Source organism: Pristiophorus japonicus, chromosome 5 (genome assembly GCF_044704955.1).
Source record: "Pristiophorus japonicus isolate sPriJap1 chromosome 5, sPriJap1.hap1, whole genome shotgun sequence".
NCBI classification, from domain to species: Eukaryota; Metazoa; Chordata; class Chondrichthyes; family Pristiophoridae; genus Pristiophorus; species Pristiophorus japonicus.
In genome coordinates this window covers 149,051,559-149,073,778 of record NC_091981.1, presented here as the reverse complement: position 1 = coordinate 149,073,778, position 22,220 = coordinate 149,051,559, and the positions used below count along the sequence as shown (strand labels likewise).

Sequence of the window (22,220 nt, the reverse complement as noted above, 5' to 3'; positions counted from 1 at the left end):
TTGTGAGTCCATGACTACTCCATTCTCCCCACACACAGAGATCATGCTAATGGCCCATTGCATGCAAGTTGCATTCAAGTTCATCACATGGGCTTTACATTTACATCTTGGTACATTTGTTGGGTGGATTACAGTTGCGTTTCATTTTGTGTGGTACATTTATATGATCAGTACAGGTATATCAGTGCAGGTACACAAGGAGAGTCTAGTTCCAGCACGGCCGGATGATATCCGGGTCGTCTGGTGGCGGCGCAGTGCCCCATGCTAGTAGGTCTGTGGGCGAGGTGAGCTCATTTTGCTCGAGTTGCCGGAACTCAGGGCTCTTGCCGTTACTCCGAGTGTCGGGCAGGCCCAAGGATAGTTGATGTGTCTGTGACCTCCCTGTCCTTTTCATTTGCACAGTGTCGTTGCTGCTCCCTGGGAAACGATCTGAGTGAGTGAGCATTTCGTCTAAGCGATGGTGGGGCTGCCTCGTCTTGTCTAGCAATTCGCAGGGGACTGCTGACTCACTTTCCTTGAGGGTACCATTGTGAGCACTCTCTTGTTTGGGATCCTGGCTGGTCCAGGTCCCGTTCGGAGGAGCCATTGCAGGTGACCCTTCACTCTTGGGCATTGCCGTGGTGGCGGGTGGGTTTTGGGCTGCTCCTTTTCCACCCGGGTGATGGGCGACGGTAGCCGACTGCGAGCATAGGCGCAGTTTACTGTTTCTGGCCTGTGGCGGTTCATGCCATCGGGTGCCTGCAATGTTAAACCGATCTGAGGCAGGGTATCGCTACCAGTGCCTCTGCTCTCCGGGGATCGTTTACTCTACGGCTTGTCTACTTCTGTCAGCTGTGGGGACATTTTATGATACATTGTTCTGGTCCCGGGTATACAGGCTACAGCATTGGGTAGCCCGCTGGACCTGTATACGACCATTCGCCCGCTACATTGGCTGATTGCAATTTGCACCCGACATCGCTCAACAACATTTTGCTCGTTATAGCTGGACTTTTACATTGGTTACCAATTTCAAGCAGTTCATTCAAAAATGGCGGGTTGCTGGCCTCCTTTAAAATGGCCTTGCTACTTTTACCCCAATCATCTTCCTTGCGTGGAACCACGTGTCATTGCTCCATTAGCGCTGCACCCCGTGGTTTGGACGCCATCTTTTCCCTGTCCATGATGTCGACTGGCGCGATCTTCTTTCCAGGCATTCTGCCACTGAAGCTGGGAAAGTGCCCTCGGATCCAATCTTCCTCCCCAGGAGTCCTGCCACTATAACCGGGAAGGTGCGTTCGGGCTGTCTCGACCAGACCATCGCCACGCAGTTGTGTTGAGCGGTCTGTGCCTCGGGGGCTGCGCCGATCTGCTCTCCGGTGCCTGGTTCAACCGAAGGTGGGGGCTTGCTCTGCCTCTGAGCACGAGGGATGTCGATCGCTGGAGGAATGAAGTCTTCCCAGTTCCAATGAATCTTCCCCATCCATCTTCTTCCAAGTAGCGTTGATCCATCACCTGAAACAATCCACAATGGTAAATTGTGCACCGCGCCATCATGGGATACACTTACATCCGCACTACCGACAACTGATATCAGTTCCTTGGTGTAGGTGCGCAGCTTTGCCTGAACCGGGACCAGTTTGGGTCATTCAGCTTGATCGTTCCATAGCCTCTCAAAGGCTTCCTGGCTCATTACTGACTGACTTGCCTCCGTGTCCACTTCCATGAAGACTGGAATGCCATTTATCTCAACTTCCATTATCACGGAGGACAATCTGTGGTGCAGGTATATACTCCATACACTTTGTCCTGGGACTGAGCTGGCTCTCTAGCCATCTCCTCGTAATCCGCGCTGGATTCACAGCCATCTGCTGACTCCTCTTCCACGTGGTGAGTCACAGCTCTTTTGCACATTCGCTGGAGGTGGTTCTTTGCACACATAGGCCCCAAGTTTCCACACGCGGCAAAACAGGCGCCCCTCCGAGCCGGGCGACCGTTTTCCATGCCGAAAATGGCGCCTGAAAAAAACCGCGCTATTCTCGAGCACTTTGCAGCTCGATGTCTGCTTGGCGTGGTGCACAGGGGGCGGAGCCTACCACTCGCGCCAATTTTGTAAGTAGGAGGGGGCGGGTACAATTTAAATGAGTTTTTTTCGTGCCGGCAACCCTGCGCGTGCGCGTTGGAGCGTTCGCGCACGCGCATTCTGAAGTAAACATTGGCACTCGGCCATTTTAAAAAGTGCTGCAGAAAAAGTGAAAATTTGTTTATTGAACCATTGCAAAGGCTTGTATTTTAATTTTCTTGATATTTCTGTGTGTGAGGGTGAGGGAGTGCATTCTGTAATTAAAGATAGACTGTGATAAACGGGACACATGCACTTGTTTGAGACTATTCAAATTCTTTGTAGCTGTTCAATTTTTAAAATTTTTTAATAAAACCAAATTGCCCTTCCATGATCAGCACTGAGGCTTCTTGCAGCTTTCTCCCTCTGCCGACGGCAATCGGCTGCTTCAAGCACTGAGGCTTCCTGCAGCTTTCTCCCTCCCTTCCCCGGCCGTCGGTCGGTCCCGACGGCAAACGGCTGCCTCAAGTACTGAGGCTTCCTGCAGCTTTCTCCCTCCCTTCCCCGGCCGTCGGTCGGACCCGACGGCAAACGGCTGCCTGAAAGGCCTGCCTGAAGCACTTTCACACAGGTAGGAACATGGTTTATTTAATCTTTTCTTTGCTTATAAATTTTTATTCAGGTTGGATTTATTTGTATAATATTTGTATAAGTATAACTAAGGATTTATTGTAGAATTTAATGACTTCCCTTCCCCCCCCCGCCCCCCGCACCTCGTTCCGGACGCCTAATTTGTAACCTGCGCCTGATTTTTTAATGTGTAGACAAGGTTTTTTCAAGCCTACAGAAATCTTCACTTGCTCCATTCTAAGTTAGTTTGGAGTACGTTTTCACTGTGGAAACTTTCAAATCAGGCGTCACTGGCTGGACACGCCCCCTTTTGAAAAAAAAATTCTGTTCAAAAGTGATACTGTTCTACCTGACTAGAACTGCAGGAAACTGAAATGTGGAGAATTCCGATTTCTAAGATACTCCATTCTTCACCAGTTGCTCCTAAAAATCAGGAGCAAACCATGTGGAAACTTGGGGCCATAGTCTCTGAACCAACACTGATGATTACCTCCGCAACACCAGCATGGTGCTACTCGACTTACATTTGCACCCCTCGGCAGACTCTGAGTTAAAGGACTCGAGGGCCAGTATGCTCCTTCATGTTCAACAGTTCTGCCTGTGAAAAGTGCCATTCTATTTACAGTAATTGCCAGCTTTAAGTCCCGAGAGTGAGTCATCATCTGCTTAGAGCTACAGCTTGAGGTCATGAATGCGAGGCTGATGCTGATGGCCTTCTGCAAAGTGACGGTGGTTTCAGCAGACAGTAGCCCGTGAAGAAATGCCTCATGACTGATGCCAATTACGAAGATGTCCCGCCATGTACAAGGGTTGGTGCTGTTTCCTGCATTTCTCGTGCAGTTGTCGCGCCGTGAAGATTGTGTCCATTGTACCCCTTTGTGGACGGAATCCGCATTGTGACTCTGGGAGGAGCTCTTCAGCCACAGGGAGAATACGGTTGAGGAGGATTCTAGCGATGACTTTCCTTATGGCTGACAACAGGGTGATTCCTCTGTAGTTGCCGCAGTCAGACTAGTCCCCTTTTTTAAAGATGGTCACGATTATGGCATCTCTCAGATTTCTAGGCATGCACTCCTCCTTCCAGATGGGAGAAATGAGGCCATGCATTTACGCCAATAGTGCCTCTCCGCCATACTTTAGTATCTCAGTGGGGATTCCATCTGCTCCTGATGCCTTGTTGTTCTTGAGCTGACGGATGGCCTTTTCTACCTCGCGCAGGGCTAGAGTTTTGCTAAGCTGGTGGTGGGTAGCATGCTGCGGTATGGAGTCGAGGACACTCGTGGCAAAGGCGGAGGCACGGTTAATGACTGCCTCGGTGTCTTTGATGAGTGTCTCCCCGTTATTGGCCAGCAGTGGAGTGGGCCTTGGGTGCTTGGACTTGACTGCGGTGAAGAATCCTCGCACGTCATGGCTGTCAGCCAGCTGCTGAATCTCCTGTGCTTTCTCCACCCACCATCTATTCTTTAGGTTGTGGGTTTTTTATTGGACCTCGGCCTTCAGCCGTCTGTAAAGCTGCTTTGCTGCTGCCGAGTTGGGTTGTTGCTTTAAGTTCAGAAATGTCTTGCGCTTGTGGTTTATTAGCTCCTGGATTTCCTGGTCATTCTCATCAAACCAGTCCTGGTGTTTCCTGGTTGAGTGACCGAGCGTCTCTTCACAGGCACTAGTTATGGTGGCATGGAGGGCAGACCAAGCATTGTGGGCACTATGCATCACGGGGTGATTGGGGGTTGCCAGGTTGGCAGTGAGGTTTACCAACTAAGCCATGGCAAGCCCACAAACATCCTTTTGAAAATGTTCCTATTCAGCCTTTTTGGATAGCAGCATCCATCTTGGCATAAGTCTGAACATATAGAAATCTGCATGCCAGAAATCTTGCCTTTGAGTATCAATATCATAAATTTATATAACACAGCCATGTTTTTGCCTTATACTACTGTGTGTGATTATGAATAATGAAAATTTCCCTAATGAAAACTGTCTGTTCTAATCTGTTCCTACAGTGATGCAACCTAGCCCTCCCAATGGAACAGCAATGTTTGCTGTTGCTATTTCTCCCAGTGTAATATCTACAGATTTATTTTTTGATTCTGCAGCTGTTTACAGTTATTTTAAATTAACAACTACGGTTTCCTCTGGTCCCGTGACACGCTTATAATAACTCTATATGCTGTTTAAAAATTAAAAGATAAAAGTAATTGGTTCCCTACAGTTGCAGTTCATGTGATATCTTGTGTAAGCATAGATCTGAAATTTATGATTATATCCTTTCAGTGTTATTTCCTATATGTGATGTATTATTATTTCATCAGAATAACAATGGAATATGAGAAGGTACATCAGGCACAACAGTGTGTTCCCTCTCGCCGTAGGGGCGTCCTTAACTCTTTAACTGTTTGGTTTAGTAAGATGTTATATTTGTTACAATCAAAATAACAGCTTGAAATCCACAGGCTTAAATTCGAAGACACACTTTTTAAAATGCTAATCTGGGCCTGTAAAAAGATCATTGTAAAGATTCTGGGAATTAAATTGGATAATCCCCGAAAATGGGCACAAGGATCACGATGCGCGATTAACCCACACAAATTTGGTGCTGCCTGCTAATTTAAATGATTGCTGCATGCAGCCAGTGCTAAACACGCTGTTGAGTGGCTGTGCGCCTCAGCAGGGGGCCCAGATTTGTGCGAGGCTAGCACAACTTAAATGTAGCCTACACCTCTTAAAAGGGAGCTGCATTCTGGATGGAGCAGGTGCTGCAGCTGTTTGTGGAAGAGAGTCTGAGCAGGAAAAGATTGAATTGTAGCGCAACAAGGGAGAAAGCATTTTCCAAGGTTCTCTGACTCTGTACTGGAGGCTGTGGCGGAGGATCTGGACAGGAGGTGAGAGGTCATCTATCCAGAGGATAGATAGAGAAAAGCTATTTCCGTTGGTTGGGTATTCTAGGACGAGGGGGCATAGTCTAAAAATTAGAGCCATGGCAACATGGCTTTCGTTATCTGCATGCTGCCTACGTGTACGTAGGTTGCACACCGGAGTCATGAGCCATGTTGTTAATGGATAGACTTTGATGCCCAGTAGCCACCATCTTGTTTGTCATGGTGGCTGAAATACAGATGGCACAGCAGATTGCTGTAGAATGAAGGCATCATGATGACTGCCAGGATACCGGGCATTGACCTCCATTGAGCTGAGTATTGTTGTATACCAACTGCAAGTTGAGGGGTGGATTCCCTTTTGGTTGCAGTACATTTCAGTTTTTACATGCGGCGCCCACAAAGCGATGTGTGTGCAGTCAATGACACCCTGCACCAGGGGAAGCCTGCAATCCTCATAAAGCCATGTATTCACTCCACCAACTGCTCTCTGACCACAGAGAATGAAATGTATTCAGCTCCCTTGGAATACAGAGCCTCAGTTACATCCCATATGCAACAGTGGAAGGCAAACTGGGAGATGTTGCAAATATTTCGTGCTCCAGCCTGGATAGAGCCTGACACATAATAGATCATGCCCACTGTCACTTTCACAGCCACTGGCAAAGCGGTCCGCACCCTGCTCTAAGATTGCTGTTGTGGCTGCTGCAGGTGGCAGATTTCAGTGAGGATGTCCTTTGTGAGGAACAGATGTCTGACACACTGTTCCTCACTGAAGTTCAGGTAGGTGCATTGCCCCTGAACACCCTGGGCAGATATGGCCTCCTGCTGAGAGACCTTCTCCTATTCTTCCTCCTCCTTCTTCCTGCAGCTTGTCCTGCTTTGTGTTGCCTCTGCTCATTCTCACTGACATGCTGTAGGCCAAGTGGAATGCCTACTACTGCCCCCATATCGGGGAGCAAGTGGTCTGTGCAGAATGTTTGAAGTTAGGACAAAGTCCTTCAATACCTATCACATCACTCCCTGCAGACTTCAGCAACTTTAAAGAACTCTAGAAACCACCAAACACTTCTACACATTCAGCAACAGCCAGTGGAAATCAATCAGCAACTAACCTCTAAATAGTTGATGATCCCTTTAAATAGCGCTGGTTGTTCAGCTGTGCATGTTTAAGAGAGGGCATTAGGTGGAGCGTTGAGCTCCAAAATGGCAGGGCTGGCATCAAATCAGCATTGCACGCTAATTGACATCTTACATAGAAACATAGAAACAGAGAAAATAGGTGCAGGTGTAGGCCATTTGGCCCTTCGAGCCTGCACCACCATTCAATGAGTTCATGGCTGAACATGCAACTTCAGTACCCCATTCCTGATTTCTCGCCATACCCCTTGATCCCCCTAGTAGTAAGGACTACATCTAACTCCTTTTTGAATATATTTAGTGAATTGTCCTCAACAACTTTCTGTGGTAGAGAATTCCACAGCTTCACCACTCTCTGGGTGAAGAAGTTTCTCCTCATCTCGGTCCTAAATGGCTTACCCCTTATCCTGAGACTGTGACCCCTGGTTCTGGACTTCCCCAACATTGGGAACATTCTTCCTGCATCTAACCTGTCTAAACCCGTCAGAATTTTAAATGTTTCTATGAGATCCCCTCTCATTCTTCTGAAATCCAGTGAATACAAGCCCAGTTGATCCAGTCTTTCTTGATATGTCAGTTCCGCCATCCCGGGAATCAGTCTGATGAACCTTCGCTGCACTCCCTCAATAGCAAGAATGTCCTTCCTCAAGTTAGGAGACCAAAACTGTACACAATATTCCAGGTGTGGCCTCACCAAGGCCCTTATAACTGTAGTAACACTTCCCTGCCCCTGTACTCAAATCCCCTCACTATGAAGGCCAACATACCATTTGCTTTCTTAACCGCCTGCTGTACCTGCATGCCACCCTTCAATGACTGATGTACCATGACACCCAAGTCTCGTTGCACCTTCCATTTTCCTAATCTGTTACCATTCAGATAATAGTCTGTCTCTCTGCTTTTACCACCAAAGTGGATAACCTCACATTTATCCACATTATACTTCATCTGCCATGCATTTGCCCACTCACCTAACCTATCCAAGTCACTCTGCAGCCTCCTAGCATCCTCCTCGCAGCTCACACTGCCACTCAACTAAGTGTCATTTGCAAATTTGGAGATACTACATTTAATCCCCTCGTCTAAATCATTAATTTACAATGTAAACAGCTGGGGCCCCAGCACAGAACCTTGCGGTGCCCCACTAGTCACTGCCTGCCATTCTGAAAAGTACCCATTTACTCCTACTCTTTGCTTCCTGTCTGCCAACCAGTTCTCAATCCACGTCAGCACACTACCCCCAATCCCATGTGCTTTAACTTTGCACATTAATCTCTTGTGTGGGACCTTGTCGAAAGCCTTCTGAAAGTCCAAATACACCACATCAACTGCTTCTCCCTTGTCCATTCTACTGGAAACATCCTCAAAAAATTCCAGAAGATTTGTCAAGCATGATTTCCCTTTCACAAATCCATGCTGACTTGGACCTATCATGTCACCTCTTTCCAAATGCGCTGCTATGACATCCTTAATAATTGATTCTATCATTCTACCCTCTACCGATGTCAGGCTGATCGGTCTAATTCTCTGTTTTCTCTCTCCCTCCTTTTTTAAAAAGTGGGGTTACATTGGCTACCCTCCACTCCATAGGAACTGATCCAGAGTCAATGGAATGTTGGAAAATGACTGTCAATGCATCCGCTATTTCCAAGGCCACCTCCTTAATTACTCTGGGATGCAGACCATCAGGCCCTAGGGATTTATCGGCCTTCAATCCCATCAATTTTCCCAACACAATTTCCTGACTAATAAGGATTTCCCTCAGTTTCTCCTTCTTACTAGACCCTCTGACCCCTTTTATATCCGGAAGGTTATTTGTGTCCTCCTTAGTGAATACCGAATCAAAGTACTTGTTCAGTTGGTCTGCCATTTCTTTGTTCCACATTATGACTTCCCCTGATTCTGACTGCAGGGGAACTACGTTTGTCTTTACTAACCTTTTTCACTTTATATATCTATAGATGCTTTTGCAGTCCGTTTTAATGTTCCCTGCAAGCTTCCTCTCACACTCTATTTTCCCTGCACTAATCAAACACTTTGTCCTCCTCTGCTGAGTTCTAAATTTTCCCCAGTCCCCAGTTCGTTGCTATTTCTGGCCAATTTGTATGCCACTTCCTTGGCTTTAATACTATCCCTGATTTTCCTTGATAGCCACGGTTGAGCCACCTTCCCTTTTTTATTTTTACGCCAGACAGGGATGTGCAATTGTTGTAGTTCTTCCATGCAGTCTCTAAATGTCTGCCATTGCCCATCCACAGTCAACCTCTTAAGTATCAGTCGCCAATCTATCCTAGCCAATTCACGCCTCACACCTTCAAAGTTACCTTTTGTTAAGTTCTGGACCATGGTCTCTGAATTAACTGTTCCATTCTCCATCCTAATGTAGAATTCCACCATATTATGGTCACTCTTCCCCAAGGGGCCTCGCACAATGAGATTGCTAATTAATCCTCTCTCATTACACAACACCCAGTCTAAGATGGCCTCCCCCCTCGTTGGTTCCTCGACATATTGGTCAAGAAAACCATCCCTTATGCACTCCAGGAAATCCTCCTCCACCATATTGCTTCCAGTTTGGTTAGCCCAATCTATATGCATATTAAAGTCACCCTTGATAACTGCTACACCTTTATTGCATGCACCCCTAATTTCCTGTTTGATGCCCTCCCCAACATCACTACTACTGTTCGGAGGTCTGTACACAACTCCCACTAACTTTTTTTTTGACCTTTGGTGGTCTGCAGCTCTACCCATATAGATTCCACATCATCCAAGCTAATGTCCTTCCTAACTATTGCATTAATCTCCTCTTTAATCAGCAATGCTACCCCACTTCCTTTTCCTTTTATTCTATCCTTCCTGAATGTTGAATACCCTTGGATGTTGAGTTCCCAGCCCTGATCATCCTGGAGCCACGTCTCCATAATCCCAATCACATCATATCTGTTAACATCTATTTGCACAGTTAATTCATTCACCTTATTACAGATACTTCTTGCATTAAGACACAAAGCCTTCAGGCATATTTTTTAACACCCTTTGTCCTTTGAGAATTATGATGTAGTGTGGCCCTTTTTGTTTCTTGCCTTTGTTTACTCGGCCTTCCACTATTGCTTTTTACCTTTCTACCATCTGTTTCTGACTCCATATTACTTCGCCCTGTCTCACTGCATAGGTTCCCATCCCCCTGCCATATTAGTTTAAACACTCCCGAACTGCATTAGCAAATGTTACATCAGTTCCAGTCCTGCTCAAGTGCAGACCGTCCCTTTTGTACAGGTCCCACTTCCCCCAGAACTGGTTCCAATGTCCCAGGAATTTGAATCCCTTCCTCTTGCACCACTGCTCAAGCCATGTATTTATTTTAACTATCCTGTTCTCTCTACTCTGATTAGCACATGGCACTGGTAGCAATCCAGAGATTACTACCTTTGAGGTCCTACTTTTTAATTTAACTCCTAGCTCCCTAAATTCAGCTTATAGGACTTCTTTCCGCTTCTTACCTATATCTTTGGCACCAACATGTACCACGACAACTGGCTGTTCACCCTCCCTCTCCAGAATGCTCTGCAGCCACTCTGAGACATCCTTGACCCTTGCACCAGAGAGGCAACATACCATCCTGGAGTCTCGGTTGCGGCTGCAGAAACTCCTATCTATTCCCCTTCCAATAGAGTCCCCGATCACTATAGCTCTCCCACTCTTTTTCCCACCCTTCTGTGCAGCAGAGCCACCCATGGTGCCATGAACCTGGCTGCTGGTGCCTTTCCCTGGTAAGTCATTTCCCCCAACAGTATCCAAAACGGTATATCTGTTTTGGAGGGAGATGACCGCAGGGGACTCCTGCACTACCTTCCTGCTCTTGCCTTGTCTCTTGGTCACCCATTCACTATCTGTCCTAATCCTTACCTGCGGTGTGACCAACTCACTAAATGTGCTATTCACAATATTCTCAGCATTGCGCATGCTCCAGAGTGAGTCCATCCGCAGCTCCAGTGCCTTCATGCGGTCTGTCAGGAGCTGCAGCTGGACACACTTCCCACACACATAGTAGTCAGCGACACTGGAAGTGTCCATGACTTCCCACATAGCACAGGAAGAGCATGACACGGGTCCGAGCTCTCCTGCCATGACTTAACCCTTAAATTAATTTACTGATTAAAATGTACTTAAACACCAAACAGCTACTTAGTAGTTCGCTGCCAATTAAACCAATCTAACAGTCAGTCTAAAAGAGAGTTATACTTACCAGTCGAACAGCCAACCACTTACCAGCTTGGCTGTGACGTCACCTCTCGATTTCGCACCCCTCTATCTTTGTCTGCAGCTGGTTGGTCTGGTCTCTGGGCCTCCATCTCCTACTCTCGCACTCCTTATCAGCTGCTCTAGTGTCAACACTGGTAGGAAAAACAAGACAAAACAGCACCTGCCACCCCCACTCACCCACTTACCAAACTCACAAATGCCACTCTTTGCTGCTGCACTCCGTGCTCTGCACGAGCTATCTCTTTTTAAACTGTATACAGTTCAGATGACTCACTACTGGTCAGTTGTTTACAGAACTGGTTTTAACTAGCTGCTAATTGCCTCCTACTGGAGAGTTACCTTGTTTTTCTCTGCCTAAACCTGAAAGATTCCCAACTATTTTAACTTTTCCCCTTTAAATTAAACTGGTACTTACTTAGAAGCTACTGGCAATTGGCACTAACAATTTACTCCAGCCTCCAAATGGTTTAAAGAGAATAACCCTTAAAACTCACCCACTTACCAAACTTACGAATGCCACTCCTTGCTGCTGCACTCTGCGCGCTGCACGAGCTGTCTCTTGATCTGCTTAATCTGCACACGTCCGGCAGATTCTCACTGCGTCCGTGTTAATGCCCTCACCAAGATGGCGTCTGGCATACTCACACCAGAAGTGTGCACGTGCCGCAGATCCCATTTTTGATCCAAAACGGCACTCATAGCGCTAAGGAAAGATTTTGCGGTTGTTGAATTTGTGAGAAGTTTATGGGATAGTGTTGTTTGCCCACAGAGGGAGCTCTAGCTCCCTGAAAGTCTGCAGTGGTAGACATCCAGTAAACAGTGCTGTGTAGAGGAAACCGAATTATCTTGATAACTTTTTTTAAAAAGTTCCATCGGCACATTATACCTCACCTAATTGGGCATTCACGTGCGACAAAGAATGCTGGCAGGTTATTTGACACAGGGGCCGTCACAGTCAAATATTATTCTCATCTAGCCCAATACCTACACACATATTTCTAGCACGAGTTATCTGATAGCAAGCAGGAGTAGGAAAGCTGGTTGATTTTCCCTTGCTGAACCAGGGACTTTGGGATTAATGATAGCACCCCCATGCCTGAGGTTCACTAACACAGCACAGCTTGGGTATTGAACCTAGTATTTTCCTAGTCTGTATAGCTCAATTTCTCACTGCCTTAACTAGCTGAGCCATCAATGGAGAACTTACTATTCAACTATTTAAAGCTATTACTGCTTCAGAGTACATTTTTTTCAAATCTGATTCCAAGAGAAATGTATAACAAAGGTTTGAATGAGCATCCTAAAAAAAAATGTAAATTCCATGGCAGTCGTAATCAGAGTTAAGCTGCTCACAACACAAATGCTGTTCTTCAAATGAATTTCTTAAAGTGATAGCTCCAAGTACCTACTGAAAATAATACTATGTAAGCAATGGTTAATTGCCAGGGTCAATTTACTTGTACAAGAGTCTATTTTTGTTCCTAGTTGGTTGGTTCGCTATAGAAACTGAATATATGGAAAACAAACTGTAAAATAGTGTTTGATGCTACATTATGAATCTCATGATGTTATCACTTCAGTTAAGATATCACAAGATCTCAATTTTTCTTAGTGCACATGCATTAAGATATTTTTAATTGTCATTGTACAAACCACCTAATATCTTGACAAGCACAATATTTAAAACATTTTAATATAACTCCTAAAAATAATCAAGATAGTTTCATAACACCCAGCGATATGTAGAGTTGTCCCGATTCTTGAGATCTTTGGGGAAAAATTAATTGAACAGCAGGACAACAAAGGCACTCCCAGGAGAGTATTAACAGACATTATTGAGTTCCACAGGAGAGAGCAGCAAATTAAATGAGATACCATCAGATTTAATTTTCACTGTCCATAGCAAGACAGACAATGCATTTGAGTCTCAATAATTAAGAGATATTTAATGCAGCATTAACCACTGGCTGTCATGCCACAATTCCTAGTGTAGCATATTTCAAGATCCCATTACTCATTTTTAAAGCTCTAAAAAAACATTAAATTAAATAGAAGCAGTTTAAGGAAGAAGGGGAAAAGCAGTTACAAAAGAGCCAAAATACTGACTGGCCAAGAGATAAATTAAATTTATCAATCAGAATCCATGGATTTAACAACAACAATGTGTATTTATATAGCACCTTTAACGTATTGCAACGTCCCAAGGCACTTCACAAGAGTATTATAAGATTTAAAAAAGAGGTAGGTGCTCTATCATGCACCTACAGTCAGTCACTACCTACATTTTGCTGTGAGCCGGACAAAACAACTTAAAACCAGAGTATGTTGTACTCTTTATTGCAGACCTTTGAATCACCACCCACATCTCTGGTTCCTGTTTATAGTAAAGGATTTTCTTTTGCATAAGTCAGGTCAAATGAAACTGCAAAAAATGGCTGCCACCAGACTGAGCAGTTAAGTCCACAGATATGCCTAGAAATTCGAGTAGGCAGGAAACCTGCCATTAACAGCGCCGGCCAAGGCATATGGTCACCCGCAGAAAGAGCGCAGGCAACACTGGCATTTTGGTGGTGCCTGCTAATTTATGTTAATGGAGCAAAGAATCTGTGGTGCAATGTGATCTTTCCGGCGCTAAGCTCAGCAGGAGGCTGAAGGTCGCGTCTGTTACTACTTGAATTTAAGGAGAACAAGGAACAAGCGAGTCAACCTGTAGCGATCTATGGAATAGTTGTCATATTTATTACAGCAATTTACCTGCCACCTGCTCACCAATCCATCCATGCTACAGTATTACATTCAGCACTTGTGGCGAAAGCTCCTCCTGTTTTATGGGATCCTACTTTCATTTATATGAGATGGGGTATAAAACATGGAAAATTAACTATTTTGTTAGTACTGTAGTCTGTACCTCTCATTGTGCTGAAGAAGTCACGCAACATCCAGTATTGTTTAAAGAGAAACCATTCCCAGCGGATGCCATAGCTAAAAGGGAACACTGTCATTATTGAGCCGAGATGGCCCATTTAATGCTTTCAAGGACTCTCCCCATCACTTTACCCACACATCTCATTCAAAAGAAATGGAGATCAAGCAAAGCTCTTTATTTTAAATGCTTGTTAAAATGTTAATGTTGCAGGAAGAAAAAGGTAAATGAAAGGAATGATCAAACCCAGCGCTTTGTAGTTTTTGAACCATTATACTTCAGTCATAATTTCATTGATATGCTGAGGTCACTTTAGTCACTTTCTTCGGAAGGTCTGACAACTGAGGGCTTTTTACTGTTCCACGGTGAGACAAGAGTACTCATAACTGATAACTTAAACAATTTGAATTCACACTTCAGATTTCAGGGATCAAAACACTAAGGGGCCGAAATTGTCCACCACCGGAAACACAATGCTGTTTTTACTGGCACAGTGGCCTCTTGAGCAAAGTTCCACTTTTTGGCTTTTTTTTCCCCAGCAGCCCGGAAGTCGGTCATAATGGGAGCGGAAGTGCGGCAGTGAGCGGAAGTTTGCACACTAGAGGGGCGGAAGTTGGGGGGGCGGGCGAAGTGTCCTCCGCTGTCAGTCATCAGTGTGGTGCTGATGACATCATCATTCTGGCGTGTCACCACGTCTCTCCCCTTTACATAAAGGAGAGCCTGTGTGATTCTTGAAGTTCAATCCACTGGGCCACCAGGGAGGGTTTCTGCTGGGCCAGCAGCCTGGCACCCAAGAGGGTGCGCCAGGCTGTCTGTTGGCGGCCTGGCCGAACCCGGGGGCATAATTGTCGGCCCGACATGGCAGTTGGCTGACAAAAAAAATTAAGATGGCAGCTGCGGCAGTAGGTCCTCCCCTTTAATGGCAGCCGCACCACCATTTTAAAAGAACTCCAAGCACAGTGCACCGGCAGAAAAAGCTGCTGGTGGCACTGAGCAGCGTCAGCAAGATTTTGTCCGCAGAATTTCGCGATCAGGAGGGAACATCGGCGGTGCGCGCTCTGATGACGCACTTAGGACGGATTGGCAGCAGCGGAGCGGTAGTGGGGGGAGCGGGTCACCAGCGAGATATCGCAGGAGTGGAATTTTCAAAAGGGCGGCCATTTAACGAAAAATCGGTCACCATTCCACTCCACAGCGTGGCTGTCGATTTCCGGCAGTAACAGGCCTTAAGGAAAGGGGCAATTTTGGCACCTAAACATCCATAGGTGATTCCTAACCCAAACCTCAAGCTTACTCTTTTAGTCACTCAGAAGTAATCACTTGCAATATTCTGCATCTTCCCATTTGTTACATTCAGTATTACAATCTCAGAGAGGACAGTTTCAAATAAGCAAACCACTGAAAAAAAGAACTTTACCTCCAAATCCCAAGGGTTATCTATCAAGACCTAGGTTGCGATTAATATAAACACTACATTAGCTGCATGGAGATAATTCTATCTTCGCTTACTGGCTGTCTTACACTTGTCGTTTGAAACGTCCTCAGGGAATTGCTGCGTATGATGGTGAAGATCTGTCAGCGGCTGCACCCACGGGCATGTTTTGGAGAGGGTGATAAGAGTGGAGATCTCCAAAATGGATGAGCAGCCGTCAATTTAGAGTTGCACACCGATTGCATCGCTCCTACTAATTACAATACGTTTGGCGAGCACAGGCAATGGCAGCAGTGCCGAAAATGGCGGCTGCCATGGGACCCTCCAGCAGGGGGCGGAAGTGAGGTGGCCACCATTCTTTTTCCCACAATGGGCCTTAACAGCCAGCGCTAATAATTCCAATTTCTAGGCCATAGACTTTCTTCCGCAATTCAGAAAGTTCGCACATAATCACAAAATAGGTACTGACAAAGAGGACCTTTTAACCCATTTGATCTCCTTCTACTAAAACACAAACCCAACCATCTTTTTATTCCAGTATATCGCTATGTCTTAAGTGGGTCCAGTGCTGTGGCATCAACCACCTTGCTGCACTGGTGTATTGTATGGGCATAGATATTCTGCCCCTTTAAATACCTCTTTAAGGTCTTTCCCGCCCCTCCTCCTCCCCCGAGGTGTCTCTTTTGGAAATTGAAGAACCCTAGCATTGTTTCTAAGGCCCTTCATGTTGCTGGGACTAAAACTGTGCATCGTACCCCAGGTGTGGCTTTGATCAGGGCACTGTGTAGCTGACCTCTAGGGATTACTATTTGTTTACACCATTTTCTTGGGGTTTTGATGGCTTTTCCTTTGAAGTTAAGGTGGACGAGGAAGAGAACCTCTGCAGAAATTCATGTCCTGGGTGAAAAAAGTGGATAGACTCTTCCGTTCCCAAGCAGTGATATGCTTCACCTTTATGTGGAAAAATTGCACATTCATAAAGTATTTCTCATATATTCAACCAGCATTGTAACCCACGTATAATCTGACTTAAGTTGTACACTGTGAGAACAATGACGACTAGGTGGGAGACACTCCTAACCTGGACCTTCAGGTACAAAAGGGGAAGCTCCACCCACCTTCATCACTTGAGTGCTAAGGAATAAAGGACAAGTCACAGACTGACCTTCTCTCAAGCATGGGCCTCATGTGCATTTATACTGTATAGTAAGGACCTATCAATGGCGACGAGAAACTGGGATTTAAACCACACGAGCATGGCCACTAGCAGAACAGATGAGAGGTACTGTGTTAAGGAATGGTTGGAACAGAGATTCAACATTGTTAAAGCAGCACACAATTCTCCAGGCAGACAAGGGCAATCGGGCATGCCCCAACATGAAGTCGAACCCAGAGGGGGAGATCGACAGAGACAATGGCAAGTTGAATGGCGATTCACGCCATTGCAAGAGACAATGTGGCCAGTAATGGGGGCCATCAACACCTGTTAATGGCGCATTCAAGGAGAGTCACAGGGGCAGTCAGGGACGATCGACTGGCAAGGTACCTTTTGTTTCCAACAACAGCTCATGTTGGAGGCGTGGAGGCACACAATCAGCCGGAGTTTGCAGAGATGAGCAAAATAACTGCAGAAATTGCAGAAATGAGCGCTGGGGGAAATCACTAGAAGCTGAAGTTCAGCGAGTTCATGTGGAGCACGTATACAGTTCATACACCAGGACGCCACCGATAATGATGAAAGTGCTCCTCAATGGCATCCCAGTATCAATGGAGCTAGACACGGGGGCCAGCCAGTCCCTGATGGGTATCAAACAGTTCAAAAAGTTGTGGGCGTCCAAGGCCAGGAGGCTAAAATTATCGCCGATTGACGCACAGCTACGGACTTACACAAAGCAGATCATTCCGGTGTTATGCAGCACCACGTGACCCACAAAGATTCGGAGAACAGGTTGCCACTCTGGATTGTCCCAAGGGACGGTCCCGCACTACTGGGGAGGAGTTGGCTTGCTGTCATGAACTGGAAATGGGGCGATGTCAATGCAATTTCTTCTGTGGAGCGAATATCATGCTCACAGATCCTGGACAAATTTGACTCATTATTTCAACCCGGCATCGGCACTTTCATGGGGGCCAAGGTCGTGATTCACATAAACCCGGACGCCAGGCCAGTACACCACAAGGCCAGAGCGGTGCTGTACGTGATGCGGGAAAAGATAGATTGCGAATTGGACCGCCTGCTGAGGGAAGGCATCATCTCGCCAGTCGAATTCAGTGACTGGGCGAGCCTGATCGTGCCGGTGCTCAAGGCGGATGGGTCGGTCAGGATATGTGGTGATTACAAGGCCACCATCAATCGGGTGTCACTCCAAGACCAGTACCCGCTACCGAGAGCGGAGGACCTCTTTGCGACGCTATCCGGTGGCAAACTTTTTTCAAAATTGGACCTGACCTCAGCTTACATGACCCAGGAGCTGGCGAGTGAGTCGAATAAGCTGACCACCATCACGACACACAAGGGGTTGTTTGAGTACAACAGATGTCCGTTCGGGATTCGCTCGGCCGCCGCGATCTTCCAACGAAATATGGAAAGCCTCCTCAAGTCGATTCCAGAGATGGTGGTTTTTCAGGACGACATCCTCATCATGGGTTACGATACTGAAGAACACCTCCACAACCTGGAGGAGGTGCTCGCAGACTGGACCGGGTAGGGCTGCGACTGAAAAAGGCGAAGAAGTGTGTCTTCTTAGCTCCAGAGGTAGAATTCCTGGGGAGGAGGGTAGCAGCAGACGGGATCAGACCTACTGCGTCCAAAACGGAAACGATCCAGAGAGCACCCAGACCCCGTAATACGACAAAGCTGCATTAGTTCCTGGGGCTCCTGAACTATTTTGGCAACTTTCTTCCCAAATTGAGCACGCTGCTAGAGCCACAACATGTGCTCCTGTGCAAAGGTCGCGATTGGGTCTGGGGGGACAGCCAGGAAAGGGCTTTTGATAGAGCACACAAGACTGTTAACGTTATATGACCCGTGCAAGAAACTAGTTTTAATGTGTGATGCGTCATCCTTTGGGGTCGGTTGTGTGTTGCAGCATGTGAATGCTAATGGTCAGTTACAGCCGGTAGCTTATGCCTTCTCAAGTCTGTCCCGGGCAGAAAGGGGCTACGCGGTGGGAGAAAAGGAAGCGCAAGCATGTGTATATGCAGTAAAAAAAATGCACCAGTACCTGTTTGGCAGGAAATTTGAACTGGAGACAGATCACAAACCCCTAACGTCCCTTTTGGCCGACAACAAGGCCATAAATGCGAATGCATCGGCCCATATACAGAGGTGGGCACTTACGTTAGCCGCCTATGACTACACAATTCGGCATAGACCGGGTACTGAAAACTGCCGATGCACTCAGCAGTCTACCACTAGCCACCACTGAGGGGGCAACTGAGCATGATGCTGAGATGGTCATGACTGTTGAAGCTTTCGAAAGCGAAGGCTCACCTGTGACAGCCCGTCAGATTAAAGTCTGGACAAATAAAGACCCGCTACTGTCTTTAGTTAAGAAATGTGTCCTGAATGGGGATTGGGCAGCCACGTACGGGGCATGCCCTGAGAAGTTTAAACCGTTTCATAGGTGCAAGGATGAACTCCCGATTCAGGCCGATTGCCTACTGTGGGGTAACCGAGTAGTCATGCCCCAGAAGGGCAGAGAGGTGGTTATCTGAGAACTTCACAATGAGCACCTAGGCATTGTCATGATGAAGGCAATTGCCAGGTCACACGTTTGGTGGCCAGGGATAGATGCAGACCTGAAACTTTATGTTCGCAGGTGCAACATGTGTGCTCAATTGGGCAACGCACCCAAGGAAGCCTCCCTTAGTCCCTGGTCCTGCCCGCCAAGCCATGGTCACGCATCCATGTGGACTACGCAGGTCCTTTCATGGGAAAAATGTTTTTGGTTGTAGTAGACGCCTACTCCAAATGGATTGAGTGTACTATTTTAAATTCAAGCACATCCTCTGCCACGGTAGAAAGTCTATGGGCAATGTTCGCCGCCCATGGTCTACCGGATGTCTTGGTCAGCGACAATGGCCCGTGCTTTACAAGCACTGAATTCCAGGACTTCATGGCAGGCAATGGAATCAACCATGTCAGAACGGCACCATTCAAGCCGGCCTCAAACGGCCAGGTGGAACGAGCAGTGCAGATAATCAAACAAGTGATGCTCAGAATCCAAGGGGTTTCCCTACAAAGCCGCTTATCAGCCTCCTGTTGGCTAATAGATCCCGACCACACTCACTCACAGGGGTTCCACTCGCAGAGCTGCTAATGAAAAGGATGCTCCAAACCAGGTTATCCCTTATACACCCTACTATGAAAGAAATTGTTGGGAGCAGGCATCAGTCACAATGTGACTACCATGACAGGAATGTGAGGGCGCGATGTATTGATGTCAATGACCCTGTTTTTGTACTTATTTATGCTGCAGGGCCCAAATGGCTTGCAGGCACTGTGATTGCCAAAGAGGAGAATAGGGTTTTGGTAGTTAAACTTACCAATGGATAAATCGGCCACAAATACGTGGATCAAACTAAAAGGAGGTTCAGCAAACCCATAGAAGAAGCAGAGGAAGAACACGGCGTAGAGTTTACTCCACCACAGGTGACCGAACACCGGAACCAAGTGGAGGAGAGCCCAGTCACTGTGGGCAGTCTGGACAGGCCTGAGGCACCGCAAACAGCAGACACTCAGGCCAACGCTTAACAACCGGAGCCTCAACTCAGGCGCTCTTCAAGGGAGTGTAAACCACCAGAGAGACTTAACCTGTGATCCCAATAAGTCTTTCGGGAGGAGGTGATGTCATGTATTCAACTGTCATTGTAACCCATGTATGAGCTGACCTAAGTTGTATACCTAAGAACACTGACCACAGGGGGCGAACTTGTGGGAGACACTCCTAACCTGGATTTTCAGGTATAAAAGTAGAAGTACCACCCATCGTCTGGCTCTTGAGGTCTTGGTAATAAAGGTAACTGGTCACAGAGTGACCTTCTCTCAAGTATGGGCCTCGTGTGCATTTATACTGTATAGTAAGGACATATTAAGAACCATTCCACTATGAATGGTAATCAGAATGGAATATAACTGCAAAGGGAATGATTCCATCCTATTACTTTATGTGAGCTTTCCTCCTTTATGGTGAATGATCACTGTATAGTTTACATTTGTAAGAAGAAACAAGCCAGCTGTTTGAAAAAGAGGAGAATTTCAAGCACAAATAACATTTTGAATGTATAACAATGTGTACTTGACATTGGTCAATGACTTATATCGTGCTGGTATGTGGCATCAGCATCTGTGTTCTGAGAAAAACATCAAAATGTTTAAGCTCATTTTATGCAGTGAGTGCTGTAGAATATATATCGTATTATTAATTGAAAATGTGTTTGATAAAGAAAAGCAAAATGCTGTGGATGCTGGAATCTGAAATAAAAACAGAAAATGTTGGAAATCTTAGCAGGTCAGGCAGCATCGGTGGAGAGATAAGCAGAGTTAACATTTCAGGTCGACGACTCTTCGTCAGAACTGGTGTTTGATAATAATAGATAGAGACCCAAATTATTGGTCACAGAGTGACCTTCTCTCAAGCATGGGCCTCGTGTGCATTTATACTGTATAGTAACGACCTATCAGTATTCATACAATGTTTTCCACACAAATCTATAACAGTGATTTGTTTTCTCCCCCCTATATCAGCAAAACATTACATTGATTCAGATCCATCTGGAAGGGACAAAGGGACTTCAATCATTGTAGTGAAGCAAGGATTCGAGCCCCCAACATTCACAGGTTGGTTCCTCGCCTGGGACCCAAACAGATGGGCAGGAGACCATGTAAAGAAAGCTATGGCTTCACTGAAAGTGGCATAGCATTCAGCCAGTACCAGCTGACTGCTTGTAACTTTCCACAAGAATCAACTGCAAACTTACTTAAAGTATATAACGAATACGAAATGTCTGCTTAATTCCAAATTGAATGTATTTCTGCTGCCTTTCAAAAAATGCTTTTAGTGTACTGTTGTTAATTTGTAATCTTTAATTTTTTCTTGGATAATATTTGCATTTTGTGATTGCATTTAAATAATAAAGTCGCTGATGAAACAATTACAAAATGTCTAAAATTTTAAGGAGTTTGCAATCCATATGTAAGTCGTCTCATGCTGTAACTATCAGAGAGTCAGTCTATCAAAGTTAGGCCAAATAAACTTCATTTAAAGTGCCACATTTACCTTAATACATTCTTCATTAAAAAATCAAGAGATAAAGTTGGAAATTGTATCATTTAATATTAATATTAAATCATAGCATTAGGGAGTGAATTTCCGTGGGGGTTTACGCCTTTTTTCTGGAGTTTCCATAACTCTTCCACTGAAGTTATAACGGATGATCAAGAAAACCACCATGGAAATTCACCCGTTGCGTTCCTAACTGGCAAAATACTTATGATTTTAAATTGATTCGCTCTGTGTGAACCTTGAGTAACTGATGTCAATAAACTTGAATCAAAGTCGAGGATTATCTAAACAGTCTGGCTTGGAAATTTCATGGTGTTCCTGATTTCTTGCTGTATCCTACCTGTCATTTAGTTAAGATGAATCCTGCTGGATAGTATCATAACGGCAAAAGTTTGAACAGAGAAGCTGATTCAGTTACTGTTGCTGAAACTTAATTGCTGCTTTTTTTGTATTTTGTATCTAGTGGCTACCATTTACACTCTGTCCTCATTGTGAAGATAAGGAATAATGGAGTAGAAACTGGATAGCGTAAAATTGGTAGAGGTGTATAACGTGCAGCTGATCCAATATCACTTGTTTTATATTAGAAACATAGAAAATAGGAGCAGTAGTAGACCATTCGACCCTT

General features: G+C 45.7%; 1 protein-coding gene across 1 annotated transcript in view; it reads left to right on the top strand.

Annotated features, from left to right (window-relative positions):
- Positions 1 to 21,881, top strand: part of scin (scinderin) — a 228,983-nt gene extending 207,102 nt beyond the window's left edge. Inside the window, exon 16 of the mRNA XM_070881019.1 lies at positions 21,055 to 21,881. Coding sequence (XP_070737120.1) covers positions 21,055 to 21,227 — 173 coding nt within the window. The 3' untranslated portion in view covers positions 21,228 to 21,881. The remainder of the gene's footprint in view (positions 1 to 21,054) is intronic.
- Positions 21,882 to 22,220: the final 339 nt, after the last annotated feature.